General features: G+C 35.4%; 2 protein-coding genes across 2 annotated transcripts; one reads left to right on the top strand and one right to left on the bottom strand.

Annotated features, from left to right (window-relative positions):
• Positions 1–771: 771 nt before the first annotated feature.
• smc6 (structural maintenance of chromosomes 6) lies at positions 772–14,274 on the top strand. Its single transcript, XM_083545475.1, has 27 exons — positions 772–884; positions 1,317–1,457; positions 1,561–1,678; positions 2,294–2,399; positions 2,484–2,620; positions 2,716–2,777; positions 2,870–2,950; positions 3,163–3,264; positions 3,344–3,463; positions 3,551–3,646; positions 3,806–3,952; positions 4,058–4,146; positions 4,390–4,545; positions 4,751–4,929; positions 5,335–5,536; positions 7,078–7,192; positions 7,390–7,553; positions 7,932–8,067; positions 8,662–8,742; positions 8,833–9,003; positions 9,086–9,223; positions 10,110–10,255; positions 10,349–10,474; positions 10,612–10,717; positions 11,857–12,009; positions 12,819–12,916; positions 12,992–14,274. The coding sequence occupies exons 2-27, from the start codon at positions 1,329–1,331 to the stop codon at positions 13,071–13,073; spliced, it is 3,240 nt and encodes a 1,079-aa protein (XP_083401601.1). The 5' UTR covers positions 772–884; positions 1,317–1,328; the 3' UTR covers positions 13,074–14,274.
• Positions 13,336–20,665, bottom strand: vsnl1b (visinin-like 1b). Its single transcript, XM_083545482.1, has 4 exons — positions 20,088–20,665; positions 17,497–17,661; positions 16,502–16,717; positions 13,336–15,435 (listed from the first exon to the last, which is right to left on the bottom strand). Exons 2-4 carry the CDS (start codon positions 17,656–17,658, stop codon positions 15,238–15,240), a joined length of 576 nt encoding a protein of 191 aa, XP_083401608.1. The 5' UTR covers positions 17,659–17,661; positions 20,088–20,665; the 3' UTR covers positions 13,336–15,237.
• Positions 20,666–21,096: the final 431 nt, after the last annotated feature.

Genomic DNA, 21,096 nt, shown 5'->3' with positions numbered 1-21,096 from the left:
GATATGCTGGTTTATTTATACTTTGGCTACAGGGTCTACATTATCCACAATACCCGCTGTCTGTATTGATGCATTGCATTCCGGTATTTTGAGTCTGTGCGTGTGTGTGTGTGTGTGTGTGTGTGTGTGTGTGTGTGTGTGTGTGTGTGTGTGTGTGTGTGTGTCTTGGATTTCATATTAATGATGTCGAACATTAACAACAACACACATGGACAACGAACAACGGAATTGGTATATATGTTTAGGGTATATTTTTCTAAATCGTACAGCACATTACAGTATATGGATGAAATGATAAAAACCCTCTTACCATTACAGGCTATCAGCTTAGACAAAAGGTACCATATTGTGTTACTGAATTAGTTAGTTACAGCTAGTTTGTTATTTACAGATTTTTCTTCATTAGCAAATACAAAATTACGTAATGCTACTAGGTGATTTATTGTTGAATAAAAATAAAATAAAAAAAAACAAATAAAAGTGTTAGGGGATTGTGTTCTCTTGATGCCAAAATTCTGCTGCAGAGTTCACTACTAGCTGCACTTTATCGATTTGACCACCAGATGTCACTAGCGCTCACTGTGTTGAAAGGTTTTTAGTAACGTAGGTTTTTTTCCGCAAAGGAAAGTTTAATTGCTTTAAAAATCGTCGTTTTTCCACTCTTAATGTACACACACACACACACACACACACACACACACACACACACACACACACACACACACAAACTGGAGCAAGTGAAAGACCATCAGTGTGATAAACACACAGTTGGAACATACTGTTGGTGATGCTACTGCAGTAGCCACGCCCATTGTTGCCGTTTCTAAACCGGAAACGGCAGAGTGATGTGAAGAATCGTTCGCTTGCAGGTGCAGGGAAGAGGAGTAAGTCCATTTAAATATTTACAGAAGCGAATACGATTTAACAGTAAATATTATACAGAACTACAGTATCCAGCATGAGGGAGTTTCATACCCGTCGTAAGTGAAGTCAGTGCAGCGGAATTCTGCAGATGAGGCATGTTTCGGTTTCAGCCATGACAGTACTGATGTTATTTGGCGCCATTAGTTTTTGAATAAGTTTCGTTTTGAATCATAATTATAATTTGTTTTTAAGTAATTTAAACAAAACATATACCGAGATGTTCTAATGAAACAGCCTGTGGGCCTGACTATTTCCAAAACGGAAAAGTTTAGACTTGAAATGTCACTTGTGTTATGGCTGAAACTTCAGCTCAACCTAACACAACGCACATTACATATAGCTTCTTCTCACCATTACTCGCGACTTTCTTTTCCTGTATTTGTTTCTTTTAGCATGTTTTTACGATGAATAAAAGAAAGACTAATGTCCTGCATGCTGAAAAGCCTGCAAAAGTCCGCAGGACAGAGGGCCAAGAGGATGAAGAAGATGATGATGAATCAGGCTTCTATCAGGAGCACCATTTCTCCACCTCGGTCTGTCATCCGAGTCATTATCTCTGTCATAGACTGACACAACTGACTCCACTCTTCTTTCAACTGATTTTATGGCTTTTGTTTGTCTGTCTGTTTGTTTCAGAGTGCTGGGGATATTGGTGTTATTGAGAGCATCACTTTGAAGAACTTTATGAGTCATAATTTGCTGGGCCCTTTTCAGTTTGGACCAAATGTTAATTTTATTGTTGGAAATAATGGAAGTAAGGACAAGCTGATTTATATACACTATTACAATTCATTAGCATCACGCTGAATTAATGGCTCAATAACAAAGCCGAGCCGACCAAATGTCTTAACAGATACACTATATGGCCAAAGGTATGGAGGTAAAGACACCTGATCATCACCTATATATCTTCCCCAAATTCTATCCATAATCATAGTCACACCCAGTTATCTAGATTAATTTTTGTATGCTGTAGCTTTTAGATTTCTCTTGAGCGGACTGAACAGGTCAAAACCAAAAATGTCCGTCCATGACAATGTTTCTTTGCACAAAGCAAGGTTGATAAACACGTGGTTTGCCACGTTTGGTGTGAAAACTTGCACAGAGCCCTAACTTCAATTCCACTAAACACCTTTATGATGAATGCAGACTATCTTCATTTCACTAATGCTGTTGTGTGTAAATAGGCAAATCTACAATCACATTAAAATGGAGATCTGGTAGATGGTCAGGTGCCCACAAACTTCTGGCCAAATACATAATGTTCAAAAGTGGTGGGGAAAAGCACTACTGATTACTGACTTATACTATTACTGACACTTTTAGCATCTATGTGATGTTATTTGTCATCATTTATTGTCACTTTTAGGTGGGAAGAGTGCTATTCTCACTGCTCTCATTGTTGGCCTGGGTGGTAAAGCAACTACAACCAACAGAGGAGCCTCTCTAAAGAGTTTTGTAAAATATGGAGAAAGGTAGGTTTATTTTTGTCTTTGTTTTGAAACATAGGTCATAACTTAAACATAGGTTTTTATGCTTTTCTGTCATTTCAAATCCAGCTCTGCAGAAGTCACGGTAAAATTAAAAAACAGAGGAAGCGATGCTTATAAAGGTGATGTTTATGGGGATTGCATCTCCATTGAGCAAAAGATTAGCAGTGATGGTTGCAGGGCATGCAAAATCAAGAACAAATCTGGTAAAAGAAAAAAAATATATATATATATATATTTTGCTGACCAATATGCTTTTTTGTTTAATTAAAAATCAAGCTCAGTATTTCTCTGTCTTCAGGATATATCGTGTCTGCTAAAAAGGAAGAATTAACAGCAATATTGGACCATTTCAACATACAGGTATTTTTTTATTTTTTTTATTTAATGAATTACATATTTTTATCCCACTTGTAGCATATTGAGCTTTCAGTTTGTGATTTTACTTGTTACAGGTTGACAATCCAGTCTCAATCTTGAATCAGGAAATGAGTAAACAATTCCTCCATTCAAAGAGTGAGGCAGACAAGTACAAAGTAATTATTTAGCAAACGACCTACTGGCATTGTAGAATTGACCTTGAAACAAAGTAAAGTTGAATCCATTATTTGACATGTCTAAGTTATAGTTTTAAAATTATAGTGTTTATAGTTAAAAAAGATGTCTGGTTTAGTTTGAAAGCAGTCTTTTTAAATCACTACTTTGTGGCTTTTATTTACAGAATTATTGTCTCTTTTTTTTTTTTTAGTTTTTTATGAAGGCCACTCTGCTGGAACAGATGAAGCGAGACTACATTCACATCAAGCAAACCAAAGCTTTGACACGGGAACAAGTGGAAAGGCAGGAGGAGGTACTTGTGATTTCTAAGACTGTTATTACTTAAGTATTATAAATTGGCTGATTCCTGTACTTCTTTTTTGGATTTTTAGTGTTTGCGAGATCTCAAACAGTTGTTTCTACAAAAGAAAGAAAAGTATGAAAGTCTATCAGCCCTTGAGAAAATGAGGCAGACTCTGGAGGATTTAAAGAAAAAGATGGCATGGGCTCTGGTACATTTTTTTCCCTGGTTGCTTGATACATGTTAAACAATGTAAAATTAAATATTAGACATTACCATTACATTTTTATTTGAACAGGTAGGAGAAAAGGAGAGAGAAGTGCAGCAGCTGAAGGAACAAATTGATAAAGAACAGAAGGATGAGCGTAATGAGAATAAGCTGCTGGCCTGTCGGGTATGTGCTGTAACAGTATGAAAAGCTGTAACTGGTGCACTCCTGAACTCAAGACTGTGTGTTATGTGTGTTTCTATTATGTATATATAAATGTTAATGATCTAAATTTCATATATATAAATAATATACGTACTGAAAGGTTTGCGCTTTGTCTTCTAGAGCAAAGTTGCTCATAATGAAAAGAAATTGCACGATATTCAAGAAAAGCTTGGAAAAGTGAAGGAGGAGGATGAAAGCTTAGCAGAGGAAAGTCGTAAGCTGAAAGAAAATGCAAAGGTCAAGCGTAAACACCAGAAGAACCAGGAAGTAAGTCGCTCTCCTAATTTATTTTTTTAAACGACCCATTGTTCAATCATAACTCAAATGCATTGCTAGTATCTGATTTGTATGGTCCGGTTTATTTTTTATTAGATGGTGTACTTTTGTGCTGAGAACAAATTAAAACAATTTGAAAAAGAGCAAGGCCTTCTCCGGGAGAGAATTAATAGAATAAAAAACAGGTGAGGTTTCATTGGGTAAAGACATTACAGAGTGATGTGAATATTATTATCTTACAGTGCCCTCCAGCATTATTACCTCTGTATGACAATGGTACGAATGAACACTTTTAACTTGTCATACAGTCAGCGGTGGATCGCTAACCTAACTAACATCTAAGGTGCTAATACAGCACACTAATTTCCCACTCTGCCATTTGTAAATTAAAGAGCATTTTCCTTTTTTTGGGGCAATAATGGGAGAAGGAATTATGAGGCAGAGCAGACACAGCGGACGAAGAAAATATCTGCCCTTAAGAGTCAGCTGGGAAAATATGAGGACGAATCTACAACCCTTAATCAAGGAATCATGGAGAAACAGCAGTCCCTTTTCAAAGGAAGAGAAGAATATGACAGGCTAAGGTAATACTGGTACAATATCAGCATTTACTTTTAGGTTATTTTTTTAATAACTTATGGCACATGCCAACTGGCATTAAAATACTTTTAGATAATTATCCATAATCATTCCATGATTTTTTTGCATTTAGGATGATTCTAAATAAGTGTTTCTGTATCATGTGTAGAGAGAGATAAAACACATGTAATTTTCTTTCTTCTATTTTAGCATGGAGCAAAGAAACATCCAGGTCTCTCTGGAGTCCAAACTGAAGAGAAAGAACCAGCTCACAGCCAGCAAATCTAACAGAATGAGACTATTTGGTGATCATATGCCAGACTTATTGGGGTCAATTGACAGAGCACATGCTCAAGGACGCTTCATTAAGAAACCTGTGGGACCAATAGGTGACAAGTGTATTTATATTAAGTCAAAGTGTTGTGTATAGCTACGTTTACATTTCATCACAGTCTGTACCAGAACAGCTGAAGTACTGTTGTTCATATTATAAATGCAACACTAACAGCTGCTAAAGTTTTATTTGGACAATTTTGGAAATGTCACAGACATGAATGCAAGTGGTCTGGGGAAAAAAAATTCATCAAATGGGCTAAGGTCTAAGCATTTTTTTTTTATATTTATTTGAAGAAACTTTTGGTTTGTTTTTTTTTGTGTTTAGGTACATTTTTACATTTAAACTTATGCAAACGTATACAAATTAGATGTCTTTATGAGACTATGCCATTTATCTTTCAAACTAAAATGGAGAAGTCTAAAGTAATTTCTTTGCTTTTATATTTATCCTTTGCCAGGTGCATGTATCAGACTTCGGGATCAAAGTTTAGCTGTGGCTGTGGAAAGTTGCTTACGGAGTTTCATGAAAACGTTTTGCTGTGACAATTACAGAGATGAAAGGGTTTTACAGGGGCTGATGTCTCAGCATTTTCCTAGAGGCATCAGACCCCAGATTGTGGTGTGTGCTTTCACAGAACATGTTTACAACATTCAAGGCCGGTATGTATTTCACCTCTTGTCTAAATTTTGATTACTATCAACAATGTATAAGAAATATTTACGTATATAGAAATGTGAACTTTTTAAAGGTTGTAGTAATCTAAAAGTACAATAATAGACATTTGACTCTCAACCTGATGAGAACCCAAACATATTAAACTTGCGGTTACAGTCGTGTGAAAAAGAAAGTGAAGTTTTACATATCAGGACATAAAAATCATGTGGAGCTGCAGGTGGCAGATTTGAAGATGCTGAAAATGACATTGGGAGTGACGAGGATGGACAAGATTAGAAACGAGTTTACTAGAGGGAACACGCACATAGGACGTTTTGGAGACAAGGTGAGGGAGGTGCGATTGAGATGGATTGGAGATGTGTAGAGGAGGGACATGGGGTATATCGGTAGGAGAATGCTGAGGATGGATCCAAAAAGAGGAAGACCAAGGAGGAGGTTTATGGTTGGAGTATGGAGACAGATGATCTGCTGTTGTGACCACTAATGGGAGCAGCTGAAAGAAAAAGAAGAACAGGAAGATAAATTGATTTTAGCAGTTTGCTGGCATGGAACATTCAGCTGTGTGTTAACACATCACCAAGGTGGATAGACAGCCATTTCCATACCATTTAAAATCTTATCATTTTATAATGAGGAATATTTTTCACAGGTGAAATGCATTCATTGTTAATGCATGTTAATGTTAAACATACTGTTTGTTTGGTTGGTTTTTTTGGAAGGTTTGCTAGGAGAAAACCTCATCTCTTTGAATAATACATGGCAACAAGGCTTAGGTTTGAAAAGTTGTATTTGAACAAACACAACTTTTCTTCAACAGTATCCTTTGGACAGACAAGATCAAAGTAGCCATAGTGCACGGTGCCAGGTTTGGTGAAAACCAAATCGCATATCTGCACAATTACCCCATACCATGGTTGTGGAGTGGTGATGATTTGGGCTTCTTTTGCAGCCACAGGACCTGGGAAACCTGCAGTCATTAAGTCGACCATGAACTCTTCTGTATACCAAAGAATTCTAGAATCAAATATGAGGTCATCTGTTCGAAAGCTAAAGCCTGGGTAAAGAAAAATTTAATGCAGCAGGTCAATGTCGTGTTGTTCATCTGAGGTTGTATTTACCTCATTTAAAGACCTGTTAGGGACCAAATAATTATTTTTATGTCCTGATAAATATAATCGTAAAATTGAATAGAGTGAACTTTTTTCACACGACTGTATATTAATTTAAAGTATATGTGTTGGTGTATAGAAACATTAAATGCTGTATTGTCCAATATTTTTAACATATGTCAAAATGAGCTATTAACAGACACACTTCTAAGTTTATTTCCTCATGTAAGTCCAAAATATAATTTCAGAAAGCAATACATTATAAACATTTTAAAGCTTTTAGCTTGCTCTATTGCTGAGAGGTAGCTACAAGTTCTTGGTTGTCAACTAGAAAGTATTTTTCCTCACATGCTCTCTGAAAATGTAATTAATGATTTTTTTATATTCCTGCTTGTTTTTTTTTTTTATGTTATTAGAGGTGTACACCACCCAGAGTTTCCATCGGTTTTGGACACTCTGATTATTGACAATCCGGTGATCACTAATTGTTTGATAGACATGCGGAGTATTGAATGTATTCTTATCATCAGAGTAAGTATATTAATTTTTGCAATAATCAATAAGCCTCTGAATTAATGTTATTTATATTCCGTTATATAGTTATAATCTAATTATTATTAAGATAATTATTAGGATGGTGTTTTTAGCGTTTCTTAGTAGAATAACGAAAACTATAAGCTTTAAAAATTATATTTGTTAAATCGGAGCGAATAAAATGTTTAATGTAGGAGAATGCTGTTGCCAGAAGAGTCATGCAGATGCAGAAACCACCTAAAAATTGTCGTGAGGCCTTCACTGCTGAAGGTGATCAGGTTTATTCCAATCGTTATTACACCCCCGACAAAGAATTCGTGGCTAAGTACCTCACCGGGGATCCAGAGGCAGAAATTCGGCAAGTAGCTTTCTTAAAAGATGATACGCTGTTTGGTAGAAATAAACTACGTAATTACTTTTGTAATTATGCAACTATTTTTAGCTTTGAATATCTGCCATTATTTTTAGTTTCTTTTGCTAAACTGCTAGTAAATATGTTAAAGTTTCCATGATTAAATCTTGATTAACATGTTAGATTTTATCGGTGCATCCTCAAAAACAGAATATGATGTAATAGCTCATTTTAATTCAAAAGTTTGGATTCTGATATTCTATAAAAAATATTACATTTATGTTTATATTTTTGTATATTTCTTTTTTATCACTTATTTAAGCTATTGTCTATGTATATGTGTGATTGAATACATTGTTTGCATTTTCTTTTCTGAATGTGCAGTCTGGTGCAGTCAGAGGTGGAAAATCATCAGGCACAGCTATGCAGATTTCAGGTTCACTTAAACTCTGTAAGGCAGGACATTCAGTCCATGGAGGAGAGGCTGCGCAATTCCAAAGTACAATGCAGAAAAAATCAGGTACTTCCTTAAGCGCCACTGTAAGCAACAAAGTTCTTTAGTTTTGCTATCAAATCAAATCAAATTTTATTCATCACATACACATACATACAAGGTACGACATGTAGTGAAATGTTTTGTACGATGGTCCGGCATGAGGGAATAGGATGGGGGAAAGAAAAGGAGGCAGATAAATAACTATAAGGTATAAGAAAAACTATTAAAATAAAATAAAATAAATAAATAAAATAAAGTAAAAGAATATAAGGTATAAAGATAGATAGATATATAGATATCATCATGATGATATTCCACCTCACAGGTAGTAATATCTGTGGTAATATTATCACAGGTAATATTGCTTTTCAGGAGAACATTAAGTTGGTATTCAGACAGATTTGAAAAGCTGTTGCCATGTACTGAATAACATACGTATTGGTGACAAATATACAATTTCTCAAAATCTTTAAGTGTCAAACATTTCTGTTGAGGATTTAATACGCTATGATCCTTTAGTTCTCTAAGTTGTCTAATTTCTCAGTTTTATTGCTCTTAGAACAGCTATTGTGTGGAGATTTAAGTGTTCAATGCTTTTTGTGTTGTGTTTATGCACAGGAAGATATAAATAAGGTTAAAGCATCAATAGTTGAGCTTGAGAATGTTGAGGAGACCCAGACTGAGGATGTCAGTTTACTGGTATGTATTCTGTATGCAGTAATGTTTACCTGTATAAAACAGGTATCTCCTCAGCGACTAAGAATTATCCCATTTTTCTAACATCTATAGGAAGAAGAGTGCCTGGAAAATGAGCAGAAAATTGAACTTGAGAAAAAAAATGTAAAAGAAGCTAAAAGTGAACTGGACAAGCATAGTAAGGCAATCATAGACCTTGATCGACTATACAAAGATGTTGAAAACAAAAAGGAGCAACACTCTGATGAAGCGGAGCAACTGAAGGTTGGTTGGAATAATTGAATTATGGCAAAATGTGCAGGTCCGCTCATGACCATCATCTTTAAGTTGCTTGTGTTTTGATCAGGAGGAGCAGGGGAGAGCTGAGACTGAACGCAATAAACTTGAGCAGACCCTCAAGATTTTGGAAGGAAAGCTCCAGACACATCAGGACAATATAAATGCCATGAGAGAGAACCTCACCAGCAGAGAAAAGGAAAAACAGGTATTAACAAGCAATCATATACTGTCTCATGATTTTTAATGTGTTTGTAGAAGTACACTATTAGAATTGGAATTTTTAATAAGGCTATAACTATATAATAGAGTTTTCCTTTTTAGCATGCGTCCCAAAAAGTAAAAAAAAAAATTATTATTATCCTAAATCTCTAACACTTTCACATTCACGTAGTGTTCTTTTATCTTTGTTTACATTTCTAGGTGCATTTTGTTTAGGTGCATGTCTTATCTCTACTCATGTGTTTTCCTTCCTCTTATTAGTGTGCTATTACTTTTACCTGCTTGTTTTGTGTAGCTAAGCCCTCCTGTTTCTTACTTCTAGGCAGAATAAATGCTCTGACTTGCCATTACCTGAATACTGATCTTGTTTTGGGCTCATGTTTCGGATCTGTTTGTAAGCTTATACATAAGTTTATATATAATAAAGCTCTTGGTATGTGTAGCTGGCATCTTAGGCGGAGGTGTCTAAATATATTTCCTGTTGAACAGTTTTTTCCTTATGGTGATTTAATATAACTGATCATAACTGCTGGTAATTTACAGTACATGTTATTAATAGCTTTCCAGTCCTAAATTTGCTGTTAAGCAAAAACTGAATAAGATGTAAAAAAAAATCCTGTATAATCTATAATTGTTGAGTAGGCATGTTTTATTGATAGTGGTCTTTTTTTTTTTATTTTTATAAATAATATTTAACATAGTTGGACAATATGCTGTTAAAGTTTTATGTAGTTGCAAAAGAGATTGTTTTCTGCAAAAAACAAACAAACTTAGATTTGACTGGGATATAAAATATAATACAGACTACATTATCAATGTGTTGTAAAAAGTCTTCTTCGTGGATATATCACACTTTCTCTCCTTTTCATTAGGACTTTGAAGAAAAAGCCAAAAAAATCTGCCCTATTTCACAACAGCCAGATCGGAGTGCCAAGAGCATTGACACAGAGATCATACGTCTGCGCCAGAAAATCAGCTCTCAGGAGAGCACCCATGGCAATCAGGAGCAAGTGATCAGGTATGAGTCCTTCTTACATATTACCTAAACTGTTATTTTTTTATTATTATTAATGGAAATAAACTCTGTGATTTGGCTTTTGTTACTCACCAGGGAGTATGCTGAGGCTCATAGTAATTATAAAAACAAATCCAGTCAGTTGAGAGATCTGAAGAAATTTATTGATCGTCTGGACAACATCATGACTGACAGGCAGGCTCGATACAAAACCCTGAGAAGGTAATGTGAGCTTTACTGTGTGATGAGAACACTAAATAACTAATAAATATATTAAATATTACCATACAAATTTTAAGTTCAGTTCAATCATTGAATATATATAAAATGTATAAAATGTCTCTGCTGTGTTCTGACAGATCCCTCTCAGTGAGATGCAAGTTATACTTCAACAATTTCCTCATAAAGCTGCACTGCTGTGGGTCCATGATGTTTGATCACAACAATGAAACACTTTCCATTTCGGTATTTTTTTAATTTTTAATTTTACTATTCAATTCCCACCCAGAATGTAATTCTTTCTGCATTCTTCTACGATGATGATGACCAGATGTAGTATATATAAAATTAAATTGAATAGTAAACAGTAAAGAGATCAAATAGATACTCAAATGTATTATTAGGATGCCAATGATTGGCTAATTAAAATGGCACAAGGCCCTGAATATAATAAGTTTATATTATAAGTAAAATATAAGTTTATTGTGCACACAATGTAAAGCATGTGGGATAATGTTTAAGTAAGGCCATTAACCTATAGAGCTTATGCACAGTATATGTCAGTACTTGTGTGTGTGTTTGTGTGTGTGTGTGTGTGTGTGTGTGTGTGTGTGTGTGTGTGTGTGTGTGTGTGTGTGTGTGATGTGTGCTATGTTCAGGTTTGAGGTCAGTGTGTTGTGTTTGTGTCAGCTCTGTCAACTGTCAGATCACTCTTTGGCTCACACAGCCTCAGTAAAAGGACAAAAACACATAAATAGCCTAGCTATAATAACACGCAGGTAAGAATCATCATGCGTGACCTGACAGTTCCACCTGCCTCCACTCCTTCAACCGACCATCAATCACACCCCCACTTTAACACTTATATTTGAAGTTATAAAGCATCACATCTATATGTGTAATAAGGATCCCTTGCAAAATAAAGTCATGGGAGGCAATTAATATATGCCTGTGAACACCAGTGTTGTGATCCTCTCGGACAGGAAGCAAAAAAATCTGTATAACCTGAATTTTTTAAGAAATTATACTGGAATATAATTTCAGTATAATTTTTCTGTATAGGAATGTTAATGTATGTATTTGTGTGTATATGTATATACATACAGTGCCTGTCAAAAGCTCAAAAACAACTATTCTTTAATATTTGTTAAGGACACATGCATGTTCCTTTTGTTTCTATGCAACAAACTATGTAATACAATGGTATAGAGATATGTTTTATATACTATATATATATATATATATACATACATACATACATACATACATATACATATATATATGTTATAATGTTATATTCTTATCAAACAGTTGCTTCGATATAGTTGCTATAGCATGTTACGTGTGACCACATGTTTTCTTTTCATTTCACTTGTCTATTAAAGGTGAAACCACCAGGTCGTGAGAATGACAATGTAAATGACATGCGTTCTCTGTCTGGTGGTGAGCGCTCCTTCTCCACAGTTTGCTTCATTCTGTCCCTCTGGGAGATCACAGAATCTCCCTTTAGATGCCTGGATGAGTTTGATGTCTACATGGTATGTCAAAATTTGTTTTTGTTATGGTAGTGTGCACATGTTCATACTTGTTTTAATTCTGTTGTTCATTGGCTGATGTATTTGTATGTGTGAAGTTTGCATGTCTTTTAATTTTTAGTAAATAAATCAAAATAAATCTTATTTACTACTAGGCAAACAAAATGAGCTAATCGACTGAATGAAGACTGTCATTTATCCTATGCTGATCTGAATAGCTAATAAACTATAGGTCCTATAAGCAACATATCTCCCTCTCTATTTCTTTGGATAAATTCATGCAGACTTCTGGGAAGTTTTCAGCGACACCTATGAATAAATTATTCAAAAATATTTTGCTAACTAGTGCTGTGTTTTGTCTGATCTCTGCAAAACTGGTGTCAGAAATATCGCAAGGTGTTTATCATGAGATGTAACTCATTGCTTTCATTATATACTTTACACACTATGAAGGTAAACACCGTTCCTAGTGATTCTAAATGCATGGACTCCCATTTCGTTTCGAGTTGGCCACTGTGGCCAATCACTTATATGTGTAAAGTTAATCAAATAGAAAGCAGAAAAAGTCCTGACAAAAAAGATTTTTTCAAGGCTGAGTTACCATTATGCAGTAAAATTGTTCATATATTTGTACGAGAGCCTGGACAAAGCCCATTCCGTATCCACTCGTTCATCAGTTTGTGAAGAATTCTGTACATTAATTAGACTAACTCAGAAAAGCAGTAGAACATTTGGGTATACTTATAAACTTTAAGCCTTTTTTTTTCTAATTTTTTTTTACATTTTACTTCCAATGGTTGATGATGATGCAGGACATGCACAACCGTCGGATCTCACTGGACTTGCTTCTTGAGCTATCCGAGCGTCAGCATCTGCGGCAGTTTATTTTCATCACACCGCTGACCACCAGGTAGAGAACTACAGGCACCTCAGTGTTTTCATATAATGCAAAAAATCCATGAAACTAAAATATTTTTTCCTACAGCCACCTGCCTCAGAGTTCTCATATTAAAATCCATCAGCTGCAAGATCCAGAGAGAGAAACAGAGGCAGCTGATTTGGCGTAGAATTGCACTTTATACTTTATACATTTTAAATGTTTTTGTATTGTATTTTATTTATACGGTTTTATGTACTTCAGCCATTTTACAGAAAAGCTTTGTTAAAAGCTAAAAAAAACAAATGTCATAAAACATAACTAAACCAGTTTTTCTATCGTCTGTTTTTATGTTCCCTGATAAAAGAGTAACCAAAGTTACAGTACACTTCCGTCGAAAGAATTTTTGCACTTGTAATGTGTTTTTATAAATATACAACGTAAGCACAAACTTTGTTGTGAAAACAGCCCATAGACATTTTATTGATTGGAATCACGATGTTGTCAGTGCAACCATTACATATTGTGTTTAAGACATGCCACAAATAAAACACAAACAACATACTGCACAATCAAATTTCAATTTGATCATTAATCATTTTCATCTTAGGTACAGATATTTACATGGAAAAGATATACACCTGTAATTTGGGGATTTACAAACACATTATCATTATTCTTTTTATTTACTTTATTATTATTTTCTAAAGGAGCACAGCTAGAATCCTGAGCCTTAGAGGACATGCAGTGGCTTGATGCTTTCTTTTTTGTGTAAAGCAAGAAAACAGTAACATCACATTTTCCAGTTATGCAAAAATATCGAATAGATATTACTGTAATCAGTGGGATAGTACATTCCTAATTTTAGGGTTCTAAAAGGTGATCTTTTTGGTATGAGATTCGACCATTTATTTTTTATGACATGCATCATAAGCAATATTGCAACCCAGGTTCTTTATAGCCTTGTTAACATTAAAAGCATGTTCTTCTAAGCAGGATATCTTGCAGTTTATTTAGTGTGCGTGAGTAGCAATATGTTTGTTTCAGGTGATTAAATTAAGTTGTGGCTCAAATTATTAGCAAAATTAGACTTTTCCTTTAAAAGATGCAGTATTACTGCATAAACAGTGTTAATTTAAATGTCAACAGTGTAGAAATATTTTACAAAAAAAAAAAGTTGAAAAAACTACATTTCGAGTGAGGGTTTTTTTTTTTACCAAGCACATTTGTTGTTTGATTGCTTCTTTATTATGGGGAGGATAAGCATTAATACAGTCCTCCATAGAAAGTACTTGTTTCGTGGGACAACTGACTTCTCAAATTGAATCACTTGCATTCATACAGGCACACACTGACATGATTAATGTGTAAATAAAAGGCAATATATGTGACATGGTTGGGCAGTTGTCATTTATCTTCCAGTTTTACATATCTGTTTAAGACAGAGTTGTTGATTTATTGGATACATCAAATAGTACCTAATACAGTGCCAACTTGCTGTGTACGCTAAAAACGATATATACTGAGTTGGCAGTTTATTAGGCACTAGAAAGGTGTAGCTGATGAAATGTCAACTCTGTTTATATGAGTTTACAGCTACTAGAGTCTTCACACATAAAAGTTAAATTGGTCCAAGACAAGATGCACAATATATCATTGCCCTTACAGATAGCTTATACAAATACACACTGTACTTTTTTTTGGGAGAAACATGCATCCGAGGGAAGATATCTAATGGGCTGATAAATCACACATGGAAATCTCGCACATCATTAGTATTGTTAAAGTTATCATTTATAAGGCCTCCTTATATTTTTTGTCGAGGTTGCCAAAAAGAAGAGATCAAGATTAAACTTTACACTTAGTACATGCATGCAAATAACTTACATTTATAATCAGGTACAAGCACATTTGGGAGGCTCATTTAACCCCTTTACCCTCCTTGATTTTTAAGATCATACTGTTTTGATAGAACTTGAAACATTTAGTGTGACATTTGCTTTTTACTGCCTGAACCACTGTAGGAAATCCAGTAGCTATGGTGGTAATAACGATCTGTAAGCAATTGTAGCTAGAAATGTGATGCCTACTGTGGAGCACTTCACTGACTAACGATGGAAGAATGAAAATGGCTCATTTATTTTGCACACCGTACATAGTTGCAAATTTGAAATTAAATTAAGATTTGTAACTCTTAGCATTTGACATTCTCATGCATACTAGATTTTTCAACCACAAGAAGCAGGTTCGTCTGAATAGTCCATATATACGTCATCATAATCTTGTGGAAATTGACTGAACACGAATAAAACTTTTCAACATATTCAGTCCAGAGCATGCTGACTCGCATCCCCTCACTTTTGCATGTCACACTGCAAAAGCAGTACAATAGATGGATCACTCTTCGCTGCTTCTTTAAACTCATCGAGACTGATTTGGTCATCGTTGTTCTTATCCATCTTGCTAAAGATTCTATCCACCCTCTGCTCTGGTGTCAGTCCATCTTCATTCATCTTCATCATGATCACAGTGCCAACCATTTTGTAAATAGCCTTTAAAAAAAAAAAAAAGGAACACACGTTATATCCCAAACTGCAACCTTTCTCTTTGCACTCCACTCAATTAATTTATTTAGTAATCCTTATTCTCTAAAATGCTTGACCTTACCTGAACCACAGCCAGCTTTCTTTTCTTTTCTTTTGGCAGTCTTCTTTAATTTAATTTAAATAAGTACTTTTGAGCACATTTATTTCTCACTTCTAATATCCATATAGTTTTGCTGAGAATCTTCTTGCACAGTGTATCTGCCTGTTTTACCAAGTATATCAGAGTGAGCTTGAATGCATTAGTGAAAGGATTCTACAGTATGAAGTCAGAAGAACTGACGGTTCTATAATTACTTTTTTCTATGTTTTCAGTGTTAGAAATATTCTGATATTCAAATAAATTGGCTCCTGGACATTTTTTGAAGCACTGATCACACAAATAAGCAATGTTTCATCTCAATTTTGGTTTTTATATCAAATATTCCAGATCATATTTCAAGATAAGTGCCTTTTAAAGCTACAGCTTTGAAATTAGATTCTGCTTTACGCAACAAATCTGTTAAATGAATAAACAATAAACAGAGCCCTCACGTTTATCTCTGACTTACAAGGCCAGTTGTGCTTATTCGACATTCTCAAGGTTCCTTTTGTGACACTCATTTCTTATTTTATAATTACCTTTTTCATATTTTTTTAAACAAAAGTCTGCTTCTGTTAAACTGCCTTTGATCTGTATGCCTGCCAAAAGCAGGTTCTCATAATGAAGCAGTAAGATTCACATTCACTGCAAATATCTGCAACGGAAAATGCACCTGTCTGATAAGAATCAGATTTGAAACGGTTAAACAATGTATTTTGCACTAAAATTATTTCGTTTTAGTTAAAGAAGAAACACAACAGTCTTATATCCCATCAAGTTGCATGTTCTATTAATTGACTACCTTGGGTCCGAGGGTTGTCCTTTAATTATTCTGTATATCGGTGTTCTTTTGATGCTAAGCTTATCTGTGAAATTCTGTAAATGTATTATAATATTAAAACTAATAAACAAAATAGTAGAATGTCTGAATACCTCTATAATTTCCAGCATTTCCACTCGAGTGATTTTGCCATCTCCATCTAGGTCATACATGTTGAAGGCCCAGTTAAGCTTCTGCTCAAAGCTTCCTCGTGATGTGATGGACAGGGCACAAATAAACTCTCTGAAGTCAATAGTACCATCCCCATTCTTATCAAAGGTTCTGAAGGCATGCTGAGCAAACTTTGATGCATCACCATAAGGAAAGAACTGTGAAAAAAACAAGCTCAATTATTTTTGTCATAAGGTGTTAAGCTAATAATGTTCCCCAATACATATTCAATATGTTCCAATATCATAGAAAAACAATGTAGTGCTGACACTTCTCTGGTAAAAGAAATGATTAATAACACAGCAGTTTAATTCAAGCAGTGTAATTCAAGAAAGCACTGACAATCAAAATAAAAAATTGGGAGTATTGCCCTGTTAAATACATTAAATATTTTAGATACATTGAGGTGTACACATAGGCATATCATCTTGAGAGCATCAAATACAGTAAGTAATTGGTTTAGTAGATATCAAATATATGGCTTTTGGGTGTGCATGTGGAGAACAGAAAGCTCTCGAACAAGAGTTGATTTACACACGCATTGCTAAACAGTGCAAAGAAAAGTCAAAAACACAATCGAACCAGGACACTTAAATAATTGTCAAAGCAAACCGAAATCCTGAAAAATGACACAGAGTCAATGCAGAAGTAATCTCTCTGGAAGCTTGTCTCCCTCGCAATATTGTAGGAAATAAAAATAAAAAAAAGGACAGCGTCATAGAATGTTTCATTTACAAACCCAGATGAGTGTAATGAACTGTATGATTCAGGTAAATTATATATATATTGTGAAATACATTGTGATGTTGTTCTAGTTTTTACAGCTGGATGGTTTCTTGCTAAGTGAACATATTTAATTGCATTGTGACGATTGATAGACAAGCCCATTATGTAAGATATATTGCAATTTAATGAAAGACCATTAAAATTTACTCACCTTAACATACAATTGCTGGAATTCATCCAGGTTCAGTTTGCCGCTGGGGCAATCTTTCAGGAAACCTTTGTACCACTGTTTGAGCTCATGTTCATTAAATTCTGTGTTCTTCACCAGGTCCTCCATCACCTCAGGGGTTAACTTACTGTTCTGTTTCCCCATGATCTTTGTGGAAAAAGAGCAGAATGATGATACATTTATACCTGTTCGTGAATTACAATAAAAGGTCTTATAATAAATGATGTAACATGATGTTAAAAGTTCCTAATGTTACACCCTCAAAACAAGGCATTTCAAAAAGAGAAGACTTTATTGGGATGAAGCAACAGTTAACCTCATAAGTACGTGGGGCTGTAAAAGATTTCTTTGACTCAAACCCAAACTGGCTGCTTACAGGACCCCTTTATGAGTTGAAAAAAGAAGTAGCATAGTACTAAATATTTTATTCATCAGTTATAAATAAATTTAAACTATGCAACACGATGTCCTGGTGGCAAATTAGTGGACTAAAAACAACGTCTCTGATTGGCTTTCTCTAGTGTTATAACTTAAATAGGCCTACTGACCAGATGCACATTTCATAATTAATCAGTACCAGATGTGATTTACTCTATTTATGCTTCAGACATTATTTACACATTAGATTATGCAAGCACATTAAAATTCACAGATTGAATGACATACTGTCACATCTGTAAATGGTGGCTCTGTTTCTGAATGGAAGTTGAGTTCAATTTTTTATTTAATTTTTTTGGAAATTTAAGACCATTAATCATCCAAAGAAAATTGGATGTGTATTGAAAATATCCGATGATATCACCATAATGATAATAAAAAATGATGATGATCAACTAGCTCCATTCACCGATTCTTGTTTGGTGGTTTTCTGTTTTCTTTTATTCTTTTTTTACATTTATATAAATATTATTTATATTTAATGGAATACATCTATTTTTATTGCAAATTACACAAATGACAACAACATAAGTGAAAAGTAAATCGTATAAATGTTTGCATTTTTCTACAGAAATTTCTATTTGCTATGCAGACTTTTTTGCGTGTACACAAGCTGGCATTGCCACCACAAGTTCATAAATACCACAATATCACACATTTGTTCAGTATCACAAGTTTGCTTAGGGGGCCTACAAGAACTAAACAGAGATACAGAGAGAGAGAGAGAGAGAGAGAGAGCTTCACTCCCAACAAACGTATACAACAAATATCTATCTAAACATAATACCAGGATAATATATATGCTACACTATTCCAATTGTAAAATGCTTATGCGTAAAATATAAAATTTCTCAATGCACATAGATATGTCTGTTGTACTGATTAACACACACTGATTGCACTGATAAAAGGGGCCTGTCTTCATCCTCCTCACCATTTCATTTGGCTTGTTTGCTGTCTAACCTGCGCGCAATATTATGTAACAAGTGGAGCGCTGTAGCATTGCGCACACAGAGCAAAAGCAGCCAAAGCTTTGGTGATTTACAAAAAAAATGGTTTATTTGATATAAGCAGAAATGGTCTTCTTAATCAGGTCTGCAACGGTAACTAAACCCTCAGGCTGTTATGTAAGACTGCTGAGAGCTCCTTCAGGCTCCAGGCGCTCGGTGAATGACCTTGAGAATAGAAACCATTAGGAGACACAGTGATGTATTGAATCCAACACCCCACATACACACACACAGACTGGGCTGATGAAAAGAAAAAAAAAGAGTGAGCATGGGTGGTTTTAAAATAAGCGCACACTTTTGAGTCTTTGCGTCTGTCGACAAGGCGTAACAGTGTATTGCCTATAATTCGTCCATAGCTCCATGCATAGATTACGCGCATCTCGTGTAGAAAGAACACATCGATCAAATGTGGGCATGTCAACATGAACATCATATATCACAGCTTCCATTTTAACATGTATTCGAATTGGTTTGAGATGTGCAACATCCCGCAAGAAAAATACGCAGTCACAGATGCGCTGGATGAGAATCACGAATTGTTTGGATGCTGTTGGTTCAGTCTAAGGAACTGCTTTTCTCAGGCACCGCAAGAGATTAAACGCAAAACAAGCACAAACAGAATCCGACGCAAATCTGCAATGCACACTCGAAGCAACCTTGTGTGTTTGATGTCTTGAGCTTTAAGTGAATCCCCCCACCCCCCAAAAAAGTAGCATCCCGATCACATTATAAACACACGCACACACACACACACACACACACACACACACACACACACACACACACTGTTTTCCGCACTATATATATATATATATATATATATATATATATATATATATATATATATATATATATATATATATATATATATATATATATATATATATATATATTGTGCGGAAAACAGGCCAGGCACCGCAGTCACAGTCTACATGTGAAAATTCTCACTCATTCACAGCCGTGCACTCATTCATTCATCACTGCGTCTTAGAAAAAGGGATCAAGACTAAACATTAGCAATTTGATCGTTTTGCCAGAATAAAAACCACACATTCCACACAAATCGAATGCAATCGGATCGATTTTCACATCTGCACGTCGTGTATAGAGACAAGCGCGTCTTACCTTCCAGTAAACTGGGATTGGGTTTAGTGGAAGTGAGCAGGCTACTGGTGCTACGCGATTCGCCCGGGACCTTTAAGATTTTCCCTGAGCACCTATAGCAGACTCCTCAGATTCGGCTTGTTTTAGTGAAACCGTTTCCCCAAAGCTTGTGGATGTTAAATTTCGAGGCGACAGATCCGTCTTCTCCGAACGCACACGCACACACACACACACTGCGTTGGGCTACGCGACGCCACGCACGCGCCACGCACCGAGCATCACGAATTGAGCGGATACTGCGCTGCGTCTGCGAGCCTCGGCGTGTTCTCCGAGTTTGCGCAAACTGAACATCCCTTCTCTCAGGAGTGCAATGCAAACACCACGTTAACCGTTATGTGGCCATACATGCTGTGTTGAGGTACTAGGTAGAAGGTTGCTTTGCGCAGGAGACAGATGGTAGCTCATGGCACATCACTTGCATAGAACCTTAATCACTGATAGCAAAACAGTACCACTGACTGTCTAATACATGATTAATGAATAAACTGTTGCAAGGGGGAAAGTACGCACACTCATAATAATGGCTACAATGTGACGTCAGTTTACAGGGTATTTACAAGCAATTGGTGTTCAGTTTTAAAGATTCAGTGCCCATGATCATTTTAGATTCCTGGTCTTGTCTGACAGGAGTGGAGCTCACTCTAATCTTCTGTTCGTCTAGCCCATCTACAAACAAGGTGTGATATCCATACTGAGATGTCCATACTGAGTCCATACTGATTGTAAGGAGTTTTTACATGAGTTATATCCTTTCTGGCAGCTCAAATCAATCTGGCCAATTTCTTCAGACTTCTCTAATAAACAGTTAACATCTTCACTTATTTATACTTTTGTTTTTCACACCATTTTGTATAAATTCTATGTGTGAATATCTCAAACCAGCCCTTCAGGTTAGCACCATGTCTGCGCATTTTAGAAACCACTGACCTTCTGCCACAGTATGATACAGTTACAGACATCATGCCTTCCC

This window comes from Silurus aristotelis, assembly GCF_946808225.1.
Source record: "Silurus aristotelis genome assembly, chromosome: 6".
NCBI classification, from domain to species: domain Eukaryota; kingdom Metazoa; phylum Chordata; class Actinopteri; order Siluriformes; family Siluridae; genus Silurus; species Silurus aristotelis.
The sequence above is the reverse complement of the archived record's forward strand: the minus strand, read 5'-3'. Positions and strand labels throughout refer to the sequence as shown.

What these genes read in the sequence shown, in the direction of transcription:
- smc6 (XM_083545475.1), top strand. Translation starts at nt 1,329, where the DNA reads ATGAATAAAAGAAAGACTAATGTCCTGCATGCTGAAAAGCCTGCAAAA. An exon ending in GAAGAATATGACAGGCTAAG is followed by an intron (nt 4,546 to 4,750) that starts GTAATACTGGTA and finishes CTTCTATTTTAG; the next exon opens with CATGGAGCAAAGAAACATCC. An exon ending in CTGAGGATGTCAGTTTACTG is followed by an intron (nt 8,743 to 8,832) that starts GTATGTATTCTG and finishes TAACATCTATAG; the next exon opens with GAAGAAGAGTGCCTGGAAAA.
- vsnl1b (XM_083545482.1), bottom strand. Translation starts at nt 17,658, where the DNA reads ATGGGGAAACAGAACAGTAAGTTAACCCCTGAGGTGATGGAGGACCTG. An exon ending in TCCAGCAATTGTATGTTAAG is followed by an intron (nt 16,718 to 17,496) that starts GTGAGTAAATTT and finishes TTTTTTTCACAG; the next exon opens with TTCTTTCCTTATGGTGATGC. An exon ending in AAATGCTGGAAATTATAGAG is followed by an intron (nt 15,436 to 16,501) that starts GTATTCAGACAT and finishes TTTTTTTTAAAG; the next exon opens with GCTATTTACAAAATGGTTGG.